Here is a 13,237-nt window from a genome sequence, read left to right as displayed (position 1 = left end):
TGCAGCCTATTCCAAACAGACAGATTGGCTTTCCCTTCTTCCATCTGGAACCCCTCTCGTCATGATCACTGGAGTGTGAGGCCAACTAAAGAGCGTTCACCTGCTCTCAGACTAGAATACAGAGAGCATTATAACACCCTCTAGGGCTCTTTCACTATTGTGTAAACGTTTGGCCCACAACAATGCAAATGTTTCAGTTGACGGCAGATTAATTATTTCTATATGCTATCCACCATTGCATTTGCGTCACAGATTACATCAGAGGCACTTGTGATGCAACCCTATTGGTTGCTTTGAGTTTGTTGATTATGACAACATTTAACATTTAAGTAATTTAGTAGACGCTCTTATCCAGAGCGACTTACAAATTGGGGCATTCAACTTAGGATAGCCAGTGGGACAACCACACTTTTTTTTATGGGGGAGGGGGGGGTTAGAAGGATTACATTTACATTTTAGTCATTTAGCAGACGCTCTTATCCAGAGCGACTTACAGTTAGTGAATACATATTTTTTTTATACTGCCCCCCCGTGGGAATCGAACCCACAACCCTGGCGTTGCAAACGCCATGCTCTATCAACTGAGCTACATCCCTGCCGGCCATTCCCTCCCCTACCCTGGACGACGCTGGGCCAATTGTGCGCCGCCCATGAGTCTCCCGGTCACGGCCGGCTGCGACAGAGCCTGGATTCGAACCAGGATCTAGTGGCACAGTTAGCACTGCGATGCAGTGCCTTAGACCACTGCGCCAGTTGAGCATTTTCCCCACTAATGGTTAAGATTGGGGGAGGCAACCCCGGAGCGTTCACAAACTCAAGCTGTCCCTCCTCATTCCAGTCCATCTGTGCCTCTTCGGGAAGTGGATGTTATGTAACTGAGGTGGTAACCTTGCCTGAGACCAGAAGACTTGCGTTACCTCCCGAGTTAATGCCTTGGCTGTAGCTCAGCAGGCTAACACAGTCTTGGCGTGCGCAGGAGACCGAGGTCTGTACCCAGTTGGTCACATGTAGTCTAAATGTCTATGATTGTTGTGATCTGGGTTGAATCTCATACAGCCATGGTGGTTGTGTGGTGGTTGTGTGGTGGTTGTACGGTGGTTGTGAGGCAGCCATGCGACGTCTCTGCAATAGTAATCAGTGGAGGCGGCTTGGCCTTTGTCTAGGCTTTGTGTCTGCATTGACTTCCAGGTGTGGGCTTGGTGTCTCTGGCTCTGTCTCCACCTGGTTCTCTCAGTCTGCAGCTGACTGGTTATCATTCAAAGCCTCCAGTTGAAATCAGATCATGTGTCTTGGGTGGAGCCCAAAGCGGTTGCCTTTTCAGCCCCAGCACGTATTTCCTTCTACATGGGACTCAAAGGAGAAAAGCTTTTCTCCTGGAAGTAGTTACAAGGACTGGGTCACCGCCACAGTTTTATTGTTACTGAAATAGTAGGAGACTGGGGGAGGAGGAGAGAGTAGATGTCTCTATTAGTAGGAGACTGGGGGAGGAGGAGAGAGTAGATGTCTCTAATAGTAGGAGACTGGGGAGGAGGAGAGAGTAGAAGTCTCTAATAGTAGGAGACTGGGGGAGGAGGAGAGAGTAGATGTCTCTATTAGTAGGAGACTGGGGGAGGAGGAGAGAGTAGAAGTCTCTAATAGTAGGAGACTGGGGAGGAGGAGAGAGTAGATGTCTCTATTAGTAGGAGACTGGGGGAGGAGGAGAGAGTAGATGTCTCTATTAGTAGGAGACTGGGGGAGGAGGAGAGAGTAGAAGTCTCTAATAGTAGGAGACTGGGGAGGAGGAGAGAGTAGAAGTCTATTAGTAGGAGACTGGGGAGGAGGAGAGAGTAGAAGTCTATTAGTAGGAGACTGGGGGAGGAGGAGAGAGTAGATGTCTCTATTAGTAGGAGACTGGGGAGGAGGAGAGAGTAGAAGTCTATTAGTAGGAGACTGGGGGAGGAGGAGAGAGTAGAAGTCTATTAGTAGGAGACTGGGAGAGGAGGAGAGAGTAGAAGTCTATTAGTAGGAGACTGGGGAGGAGGAGAGAGTAGAAGTCTATTAGTAGGAGACTGGGGGAGGAGGAGAGAGTAGAAGTCTATTAGTAGGAGACTGGGGAGGAGGAGAGAGTAGATGTCTCTAATAGTAGGAGACTGGGGAGGAGGAGAGAGTAGAAGTCTCTAATAGTAGGAGACTGGGGAGGAGGAGAGAGTAGAAGTCTATAATAGTAGGAGACTGGGGAGGAGGAGAGAGTAGAAGTCTATTAGTAGGAGACTGGGGAGGAGGAGAGAGTAGAAGTCTCTAATAGTAGGAGACTGGGGAGGAGGAGAGAGTAGAAGTCTATTAGTAGGAGACTGGGGAGGAGGAGAGAGTAGAAGTCTCTAATAGTAGGAGACTGGGGAGGAGGAGAGAGTAGAAGTCTATAATAGTAGGAGACTGGGGAGGAGGAGAGAGTAGAAGTCTATTAGTAGGAGACTGGGGGAGGAGGAGAGAGTAGAAGTCTATAATAGTAGGAGACTGGGGAGGAGGAGAGAGTAGAAGTCTATAATAGTAGGAGACTGGGGAGGAGGAGAGAGTAGAAGTCTATTAGTAGGAGACTGGGGGAGGAGGAGAGAGTAGAAGTCAAGTATGAATCTAGTCATTGTTGTCTCTAGTTGCCTGACAAGATGGATTCCTCCACTGAGCTGGCCCTGTAACATGCTCCTTTAAGGAGGACATTCAGTCTTCAGCCAGACGATGATGACTTGCAGTCAGAGGAGAGGTGGTGAGGAAAAACAGACTTCTCAGCACAGACTACCCTGCACCACACTGTATAGAGGTGTAGGGGGAGTTTGCCCCTAGACGCTGATCTCGGGTCAGTTTAGAATTTTCCCTGTTAAGGTTAGGATTGTGGGAGGGGAAGCTTGTCCTAGATCTGTACCTAAGAGAAATGTCACCCCGGGGCTGTATGGACAGCATGCTTCATAAATGCTTGGCGTGACCCTTTTGTTTGACCCTTGAGCGTCAGCCATCTTGTGTAATACCCCTTCCTCCTAAGCCATTCCAGAGACTAATTGCTGCTACGGGGAGGGCCTACACAACGCCTCAAGGGAAACATTGAAATGTCGTCCATATGAGAATCTCCATCGATCACTGTAAGAATTACCGGCTCCATGCCAACAGTATCACGGCCCATTGATTTAGTGGGACGATAAGGACTTCCATGCATGCATCCCAAATGGCACCCTGTTCCCTTTGTAGTGTACTACTTTATATGGAAATTCACTTTGTTCCACTACACTAAATGGGAAATAATATGGTGCCATTTGGGACGCAGCTCCACGTAGTTCATTTAGAGAGTTTATCTTATGAAGTAGCTAAATTGACATACAGAGGAAGAGGTAATTACAGCGCCCAGATTTCTTTGGTGATAATTCTACAGATTTATGACCTCATTCAGCCTTTAGAGACTGAAAGCGCTGTAGAGTATGGCTGAGACCCAAATAGCACACTATTTCCTATGTAGAGCTCTGGGGGGGCTATATGGCTCTGAGTTTCCTTCCTGGAATCTAGTTGAGGTTGTAATGCCGTGACTTAACTCCCCACCCCCACTGTAATTGAGGATATCCTTCTTGACGCTACCAGCCCACAGATGTCCTTGTGTCCCCCTAACTCCCCTCAACCCACACACACCCTTATCACTAGATGGCCATAAACACTTTAAACAGCTCTTGTGGACACAATCATTAATGACGTTAAGTCAACTCCATAATCTAAAGTCTATTTGGTCAGTCAATCAGATATGTTTCTCTCCTGTATGGAATCAACATTCTAACTACACACTGTGGGAGGTGCGTTTATGATTGGTTAAATGCACAAAGAAATGCCAATGTACCTTGGGTGTAGGCATTTCCTAAATACAGGAATACAAAAAATGTAAATACAATTCTGAAGTTGTAAATCCTAAGTAGGTTTATGTGATTGTTTCATTTGTAGTTCCTAATTACATGACTACAGGCCCTGTGAAAACTAAACCTGGGTTCTAGATAATAGAGAGATTGTATGGATCAACATTGGCATTTTAGGGTAAAGCCTAACCACTCCCTTTTGTTAGGCACACTCCGTTGCTTCTGTTGTATTTCCTGTACAAATTATGACGTGTGTGTGTGACTCGGGACTCTGGTTGGGTGAGAGTATGAGTCAAGCTTCCACTGAGCTGCTTTCCTCGTAGGCTGGAGTGGGCGGAGGGCGAGTCTTTTTACGTCCCAAATGGCACCCAATTCCCTTTTATAGTGCACTACATAGTCAAAAGTAGTGCACTACATAGAGAATAGGGTGCCATTTGGGACTCACCCTGTCTGTCGGGATGATGTCACTATGGCTAGTACCAAGCCAACCCAGTCATCTAGGTCCAATGCAGCTGTTTTTAACTCTGTATCAAATCATTTCTGGGTAACAATTAAGTACCTTACTGTGATTTGTTTTTCAATAAAAATGGTCAAAAAGAATAGATAGCGTCTTAACAAATAGTAATTTCTCAAGCAAGAATTTTGATAGGACTGTCTGGGAGTGGTCTGAGTAGGGAAAACTGAAAACTAGCTGTTATTGGCAGAGAGGTTTGGAACTCTCTTTCTTATTGGACTATTAACTAAGTTACCACCTGGTGACATCACCAGGCAGGCCAAAACTCCATCCCACCAAAGCAGGCTGAAGTTTCAGGCAGTCTTTCTAAAAGGGCATTCTCATAATTTTCACAATTTCACAGTATTATTCAACCTCATCGTAAGGAAGCATATATAAAACACAGGAAAATCACTGGCCCTCTAAACTCTTAACTGTACTCATCATGTCCTCTGAAGAAAATGACTGACCCAGTGCTTTCATTGGTCAAGATGGGTGAAATGTACCAAGATGTTAAAGCTGTCATCATCATAATCATCATCATAATCATGTTTTGCCAGTGAGTAGTTCACTCTTGTCAGATAATTGTAGATTCATATGCATTTGCTGTCTGACCTTGTCCAAAGACTGCTCACAGGGTAGTGAAACCAATATATCATTGTGTTATTTGGGTGAACCTTCCCTTTAAGAGCTGTAGTCACCTTTCAGTCAATCAGCCATCCTCCTGAACTCCTCTGTACATCTCCCGTTCGCCACCGTCCATCTGCCTTTCCTCCTGAACAGTGTCGGTCTGTTCTACAACTTCGGCAAGTCCTGGAAATCAGACCCAGGGATCATCAAAGCCTCAGAGGAACAGAAGAAAAAGGTAAACGCTGCCACTACCATGACGCTTGTACTACCATGACGCTGGTACTACCATGACGCTTGTACTACCATGACGCTGCCACTACCATGACGCTTGTACTACCATGACGCTTGTACTACCATGACGCTGGTACTACCATGACGCTTGTACTACCATGACGCTGCCACTACCATGACGCTTGTACTACCATGACGCTTGTACTACCATGACGCTGGTACTACCATGACGCTGGTACTACCATGACGCTTGTACTACCATGACGCTGCCACTACCATGACGCTGGTACTACCATGACGCTGGTACTACCATGACGCTGGTACTACCATGACGCTGGTACTACCATGACGCTTGTACTACCATGACGCTGCCACTACCATGACGCTGGTACTACCATGACGCTGGTACTACCATGACGCTGCCACTACCATGACGCTGGTACTACCATGACGCTGGTACTACCATGACGCTTGTACTACCATGACGCTTGTACTACCATGACGCTGCCACTACCATGACGCTGCCACTACCATGACGCTGCCACTACCATGACGCTGCCACTACCATGACGCTTGTACTACCATGGCGCTGGTACTACCATGACGCTTGTACTACCATGACGCTTGTACTACCATGACGCTGCCACTACCATGACGCTGCCACTACCATGACGCTGCCACTACCATGACGCTTGTACTACCATGACGCTGCCACTACCATGACGCTTGTACTACCATGACGCTTGTACTACCATGACGCTGCCACTACCATGACACCGGTACTACCATGACGCCGGTACTACCATGACGCTGGTACTACCATGACGCTGGTACTACCATGACGCTGGTACTACCATGACGCTGGTACTACCATGACGCTTGTACTACCATGACGCTGCCACTACCATGACGCCGGTACTACCATGACGCCGGTACTACCATGACGCCGGTACTACCATGACGCCGGTACTACCATGACGCCGGCACTACCATGACGCCGGTACTACCATGACGCTGGTACTACCCATGACGCTTCCACTACCCAACACACCACCATTTTGTTTTGAAATGGCAAGTAGAGGAAGGTGAGGTTGCCCATAGACACTGATCTTGGGTCAGTTTTGCCTTTTTGCCACTGATGGTGAAGCTGATCCTAGATCTGTACCTAAGAGAATCCCCCCGGAGCATGGAAAGTGCATGTTGAGAATTTGATTTGAAAACTAGGCACATTGCACCATTTTTCTTTAGCGAATCACCATAAGGCTGGGACGCACAACAATGTTTGGCCCAGGGGCCCAGTGTTAGAGGCATCCACTCTCTCTCTCTCCCCACAGCTCTGGAAGTAGTGTCTCACTATCACACTGATGGAGTATAATAGGGTTTCCAGCTCTTTACTGACCCCAGCTCAATCCTAATTGTGTGGGATTGATGAGACGGCAAAAAATAGCCCCCATCGTTAGCGCTCTGCAGTACTAACCAGAGCGTGGTCCACTGGGCTGGGCATAGCCCCCATCGTTAGTGCTCTGCAGTGCTAACCAGAGCGTGGTCCACTGGGCTGGGCATAGCCCCCATCGTTAGTGCTCTGCAGTGCTAACCAGAGCGTGGTCCACTGGGCTGGGCATAGCCCCCATCGTTAGCGCTCTGCAGTGCTAACCAGAGCGTGGTCCACTGGGCTGGGCATAGCCCACATCGTTAGCGCTCTGCAGTGCTAACCAGAGCGTGGTCCACTGGGCTGGGCATAGCCCCCATCGTTAGCGCTCTGCAGTGCTTTCCAGAGCGTGGTCCACTGGGCTGGGCATAGCCCCCATCGTTAGCGCTCTGCAGTGCTAACCAGAGCGTGGTCCACTGGGCTGGGCATAACCCCCATCGTTAGTGCTCTGCAGTGCTAACCAGAGCGTGGTCCACTGGGCTGGGCATAACCCCCATCGTTAGTGCTCTGCAGTACTAACCAGAGCGTGGTCCACTGGGCTGGGCATAGCCCCCATCGTTAGCGCTCTGCAGTGCTAACCAGAGCGTGGTCCACTGGGCTGGGCATAGCCCCCATCGTTAGCGCTCTGCAGTGCTAACCAGAGCGTGGTCCACTGGGCTGGGCAGCCGCCTCAGAAGCCTGCTGGCTCATTCGTAGTTCATACCAGCTCTCCTTCCTTGCTCTCAAGAGGGTAGCTAGCTAGTCATGTTCCCTCTGCAGTGTTCTCATTCCCCCTGCAGCCATGGCTCAGCAAGGTTCCTTCTGCTCCCATGACCCCCCTCTATCAGATACACATTTCAAAGTGAAACATTTTTTTCTCAATTTCGCTCACCGATAGCCTTCGCCTTGTCCCAGATCTGTTTGTGCTCTTGCCAACTCCATTGCTGTCCTTGTTTGGCATGACAATGAATGACAGGGAGTTATAGCACAAACAGAGACTGGCACTCAGACTAAGATGCTCTTGTCCTTTAACTGGCCCTTGCGCTGCAGCAGCCATACAAATATAATTTGATTGATAAATTGCAAATTCAATTCATTCTTTCCACGTCTTGCTCTCTCTCTCTCTCTCTCTTCTCCCCCTCCCTCTCTCTCTCTCTCTCTCTTTCTCCCCCTCCCTCTCTCTCTCTCTCTCCCCCCCTCCCTCTCTCTCTCTCCCCCTCTGCTCTTTCATCTCCAGACTATTGTTGAACTGGCGGAGACGGGCAGTCTGGATCTCAGCATATTCTGCAGTACTTGTTTGGTAAAGAAATGACTTTATTTTATTTATTTCTCTAAAGGTTTTGTACCGAGGTGTTTTGCATGGTTTGGGTTTAACTTTGTCATTCTATCAAGCTTCATTACATTTGTATCTATCCACACAGATACGGAAGCCCATCCGGTCCAAACACTGTGCTGTGTGCAACCGCTGTATCGCCAAGTTCGACCACCACTGCCCTTGGGTGGGCAACTGTGTCGGTATGTAACACACCAGGGCAGTATTTAGCTTTGCAACAACCCATTGCCCAGCAACCGGTGTTAGTGTAGCTGATTTGTCATTTCTGTCCACGGAATTAGAATATTCTTATGAGTTCCAAATTCCAGCCTAAGAAGCAGCACATGGCTCTGTTTAAAATAAATAAATAAATAAATAAAGAAGCTGCCACCCATCTGAATTCATTAGCTGTTCTGGCAGAATATAGAAAGGTGGGAGGCGCGTGTGTGTCTGTGTGTGCACGCTGCCCAGCTCCGTTGGCCGTGAAGCAGCAGCTGCCTGTTTTTCCCTCGACTGTTTGAACTGCCAGACAGATGGCCTCATGAACAGCCGACACGTGTCCAGACATGTCTGCCTGTGAACTCTGAGATGGAAGGAGGAAGGGGGGGTCATAAAGCATCCATGCTGTCCCCTAAGAGCCAGACAGGCAGGATGGAGCTTGCTTTTTAGTCAGGCAGCGACGTAGACGCACTACAAGCTACTCCCTAGAGGTCCTCAGTGTTTTGGCCAGGTGTCTAGTGGGACAGGAAAGGTGAGGCAATGCCAGGATGGACACTATTTTCAGTTCCTCAGTAAAGGGACAATAAGCATACAAAGGATGTGTCCCAAATGTCACCCTATTCCCTAGTGCACCACTTTTGACCCGAGCCCTGTGTGCTCTGGTCAACAATAGAGCAGTATATTTGGGACACATGGCAAGCCTACAAGTCCTGAGAGGTTCAAAGTACCATGGACATGACTCAAGTTTAAATTGAGTTGAAATCTCTTTCCTGTTGTTACCCTTTCCATTTCACAGTTTGCATAGCCAACAAAACCATGACTGTTTTGGAACGTATCCCCCTTCCCCCTTCACATCCTTTACCTTAGTCCAAACAGTGACTGGCAGCAGCCCCACACACCTGCTCTTGTATTTTGAGTATGACCCAACGAGCCGACTGACAGGTCTGACAACTACTTGGCCTCCTTCAATCCTACTCTGTACTCTTTCTCGGTCTCTCTCCTTCTCTCTCTCTCTCGCTCATATATTTGTCTTGACCTGGAGTGGCCAGGAGGAGAGTGAGGGATGAGGAGAGTGAGTGAGGGATGAGGAGAGTGAGGGACCAAACAGATGAGGCTTAACTCCCCCTCACTTTTCTCTGTCTGCTGTCAACAGGAAGTGGGAATCACCGCTACTTCATGGGCTACCTGTTCTTCCTGCTCTGCATGATCAGCTGGATGATCTACGGCTGCATCTGCTGTGAGTGGAACACCCCCAACCCACCAAGCCTCTTATTCTATACACACACCATGATTTCTTTATGCAATTCTACAGCTGTAAACAACCTAGCTTTTATACAGGATGTTTGGCTGCACCCCTCTGCCCAGTAATGTGAAATCCATAGATTAGGGCCTAATTAATTTATTTCAATTGACTGATTTCCTTATATGAACTGTAACTCAGTAAAATCTTTGAAATTGTTGCATGTTATTTTGCTATCTCTCTCTATTGGTTATGGTAGACCCATTATTTCATTTCTATGAACTTGTAATATAACCCTTTAATCATAGGTTGTCTGTGTAAACGCTCATACACTTGGCAATCATAGACTGCAGGATAAGGTTTAGCTGGATGGTTTAATCGTCAGCCCTACTCTATCACCCTAGAGTTCTTCCCTAACCCCTCTGCCCCTCTACCCAGACTGGAGGATCCACTGCGCCACCAACTACACCAAGGATGGTTTCTGGCTGTACCTGACGCAGATCGCCTCCTGCTCTCCCTGGATGTTCTGGATGTTCCTCAACAGTGTGTTCCACTTCATGTGGGTGGCTGTGCTAATCATGTGCCAGCTCTACCAGGTTAGAGAGACCATTGGTTGTTTGTTTAAGCTGCATTTAGCCAGGTGGGGTAAGTAAAGTAAGCCTGGTCCGTGCTAGAACGACCCATAGGACAGTAGCCTATATCCTGTTTAGATAAGTTAGAATCATATAATTGTCCATGGGATGCGTTCTACGTCCTTGACCCTCATCTTGACCCTTTGCAGTGATTGCATAGATAGGTCACTTTTTATTTGTTGTCCAAGTCTCCTTTTTATTTTTTCGTGACATTCTGTTCTATGTGTGTGTCCGCCCCTCTTCCAGATTGCTGGTCTGGGAATCACCACCAATGAGAGGATGAACGCCAGGAGATACAAGCACTTTAAAGTAACGGCCACGTCCATCGAGAGCCCCTTCAAGTGAGTACTAGCCCTCCCTCCAGATGCCTCTTTGCCAGTCTGTGTCCTCCTACCCAGAAATACTGACCTGATCCTGGGTCAGTACAGGATAATGTTGCCTTTAATGTTTTATATTCCCTCAATATTGACTGTTCCAGTTATGGTAACAATGGGTACGTTCTGGTGCTTACTTAAAGGGATGGTTCATCCAGTCTACGGGCCCATTTCCTAGACACAGATTAAGCCTAATACAGGACTCAAAAGCATTCTCAATGGAGATTCTCTATTGAAAGCGCCTTATAGTCCAGCACTAGACCTAATCTGTGTCTGGGGAAACTGGTCCTGCATGTTAGGGTGAAATGAATGTTACCTTGAGTTGTCTATGTGGGCAAATACTGACAAAATCCACAATAATCCGTTGTTACTTTTGCTACAGGCAGTAGCTGGCGTGATTTAGCATCATCCCCCGAATTCTCATTTGTTAATATTTCCCTGATATTAGCAAAGCTGCACTACAAGCCAAAACGTCACCTGATACACATGGTGTAGTACTTTATCAATGGATCCCAAAGACATGTAGAAATAGTTATTAGGTCATGATGTAAACATTTAATTTCTCTCCCTCTCCGTAGTCACGGGTGTGTACGGAACCTCATAGACTTCTTTGAGATTCGCTGCTGCGGCCTGATCCGGCCCAAGGCGATAGACTGGACCACACAGTACACAATCGAGTACGACCAGACGTCCGGGTCGGGCTACCAGCTGGTGTAGACGAGAAGAGAGGAGAGGGGGAGTGGAGTGGCGGTGTCTAGAGGAGGAGGTTCAATATCGGAGCCAGGCTCGGACCTTCTTCCTCACCGATTCAGACTGAGAAAACCAGCCAGGAACTAGCATGCTGTTACGGGACACCACATACACCACCATAAGACCAACACCTACTACTACTACTACTAGTCTACATGAAACCACCTCCATTACTGTACCCAGCACGACCTCAGAGCCCCTCCTGGGGGGGCCTTCTCCTCTGCTGGTCCCCCCTGGTCTCTCCTGCCCATGGACGGTGCACCGCTGCCAGGAGCGGCAGGGAGAGAGGCAGAGGGAGGAGGAGGAGGAGAAAAGAGAATATATAAAGAAAAATAAAAAAGGAATCTTTATATGTTTGCTGTACTGGAGTCATCATGCTGCGGGGCAGGCAGTACGATTGACGGCAGCATCATTTTGTTTCCCTTTTTGGTTAATTTTTCCCTTCAAAAAAAAAAAAAAAGAAAATACATTTTTCACATTCATCTTTATTTTATTTTTTTCATCTTGTTGCCCTGTAGATTTTTTTTGGTCCGTTTCATTTTTTTATTGTGCTCAAAACTCTGCTGTTCCTTTTAGAACTGTGGTGGCTAGGGAGTCAGAGGAAGGAAGGCCTTTTAAGGAAGAAGTTGGTTCTTAAACAGGATTTTGATAACGGATGGTTACTATGGCATGGTCATGTACCATCATTCAAGTCTTTGTGCAAGTTACCCTAAGGATTGCTTAGAATTGCCAAAGTTGTTCAACTTGTCAGTATGTCATAAAATGGCATTTGCAATCGTTGGGGGGGCGGGGTCTATTCCCAGTGGTCACTTTCACAAGGTATTGAAAGTGCAGGTAGGAGCGACATCCTACTTATAATGTGACGCAAGCATATTTATTTTAACTCTATTTATAGATCAAATGATGTCATAGTACCATCTGATTTTACATGTCATGTTTTTTTATCGCTACAAATCGTATATGTGTGACATGGTGCCCTGAGACCTTTACTAGAAAAGTAGACACACATTAATATAAGAGTAGTGTTGGTGAGAGATCAACTAGAGTCGGGAAGATGAGGCCATTCCATCCCAGACTGAACGGATGTTTTTGGGAGTTGACAAGAAAGGTTAATTCCATGTGTATTATTTTTTTTGGGTGGTGGGAGTGTCCGTTTGTTTGTCTGCCTACGACAATGCACTGATCACCGTTTTGGGTCTCGCCGTTACTGAGGAAATACAGGCGCACCCTCGCCGCTTCCGACAAACACTTCAATGTTTACTGGTTGAAGGAGCTCGGGCCCAATCAGAAAGGTGTATATAGTCCGAGACCCGCCCCTTCTTCTGCGTTCTCATCTGTTATTGGTCATTACATTTCCGGCAGCTCCGGGACGGACTGAAATGTAAAGAATGTGCATCTGTACATAAATGATCTAGTTTTCTTCGTGAGTGATTTTATTTTGTCAGTTGAAGCTGCTCCTATAAGACTTTTTTGATTTCATCCAATCAAAAGGAAAAGAGAACTCCCCGATTATAATCCAATTGTATGACTGTAGCTTTTAGTGATGTCCGACACTGCTGTCTAAAGGCATTTTAACCCTGCAAACTCCACTGCATGTGTGATACTTGGACATTGGGCTGTCGCCATACTGTTGACTCACCCCCCCAGTGATAGCCATGTGTCTGTATATAGTGAATGTTCAGTATTTACAAGTACTTTCTTCGGTATGTTCTCTTTTGTTTTTGTTTTTTAAACCCAGTGTGTGTATCTTTAGTGCAAGTCCTCCTTCTCGGTCTGCAGTCGGCAGTTGTCCAGCCTGCCGAAGTGTTATATATTTTAATGTTCCATGCTGGTGGTTGGATTATACTCAAAGTAAAGGGTTTTTTCTATGTCATATTGCTGGGTTTGTTACACCACTGGATGAACAAATTGTAAAGCAAGAAGCAAGAGAAAATGACAATTTTAGTTTTCTAAAAACTGAAATCATACGTGTCATCGTGCGCAGTAATCCAGGATAACATTGAGAGGTATGAAGCATGGATTTAGACATCTCATCATATCTTTCACATTATGGCGTCTGAGAGCACGGGAAGCACCATTGAGGCG

At 47.0% G+C, this 13,237-nt stretch overlaps 1 protein-coding gene across 2 annotated transcripts in view; it reads left to right on the top strand.

The window, feature by feature from the left end:
* LOC121543361 (palmitoyltransferase ZDHHC17) overlaps nucleotides 1–12,885 on the top strand; it is a 55,136-nt gene extending 42,251 nt beyond the window's left edge. For both annotated transcript variants that reach the window (XM_041853164.2, XM_041853166.2), the window contains 7 exons: nucleotides 5,097–5,221; nucleotides 7,863–7,925; nucleotides 8,047–8,140; nucleotides 9,310–9,393; nucleotides 9,835–9,992; nucleotides 10,275–10,369; nucleotides 10,981–12,885. In XM_041853164.2, the coding sequence (XP_041709098.1) occupies nucleotides 5,097–5,221; nucleotides 7,863–7,925; nucleotides 8,047–8,140; nucleotides 9,310–9,393; nucleotides 9,835–9,992; nucleotides 10,275–10,369; nucleotides 10,981–11,119 (758 nt within the window). In that variant the 3' untranslated portion in view covers nucleotides 11,120–12,885. The remainder of the gene's footprint in view (nucleotides 1–5,096; nucleotides 5,222–7,862; nucleotides 7,926–8,046; nucleotides 8,141–9,309; nucleotides 9,394–9,834; nucleotides 9,993–10,274; nucleotides 10,370–10,980) is intronic.
* Nucleotides 12,886–13,237: the final 352 nt, after the last annotated feature.

Source organism: Coregonus clupeaformis, chromosome 28 (assembly GCF_020615455.1).
Source record: "Coregonus clupeaformis isolate EN_2021a chromosome 28, ASM2061545v1, whole genome shotgun sequence".
Taxonomy (NCBI): domain Eukaryota; kingdom Metazoa; phylum Chordata; class Actinopteri; order Salmoniformes; family Salmonidae; genus Coregonus; species Coregonus clupeaformis.
The sequence above is the reverse complement of the archived record's forward strand: the minus strand, read 5'-3'. Positions and strand labels throughout refer to the sequence as shown.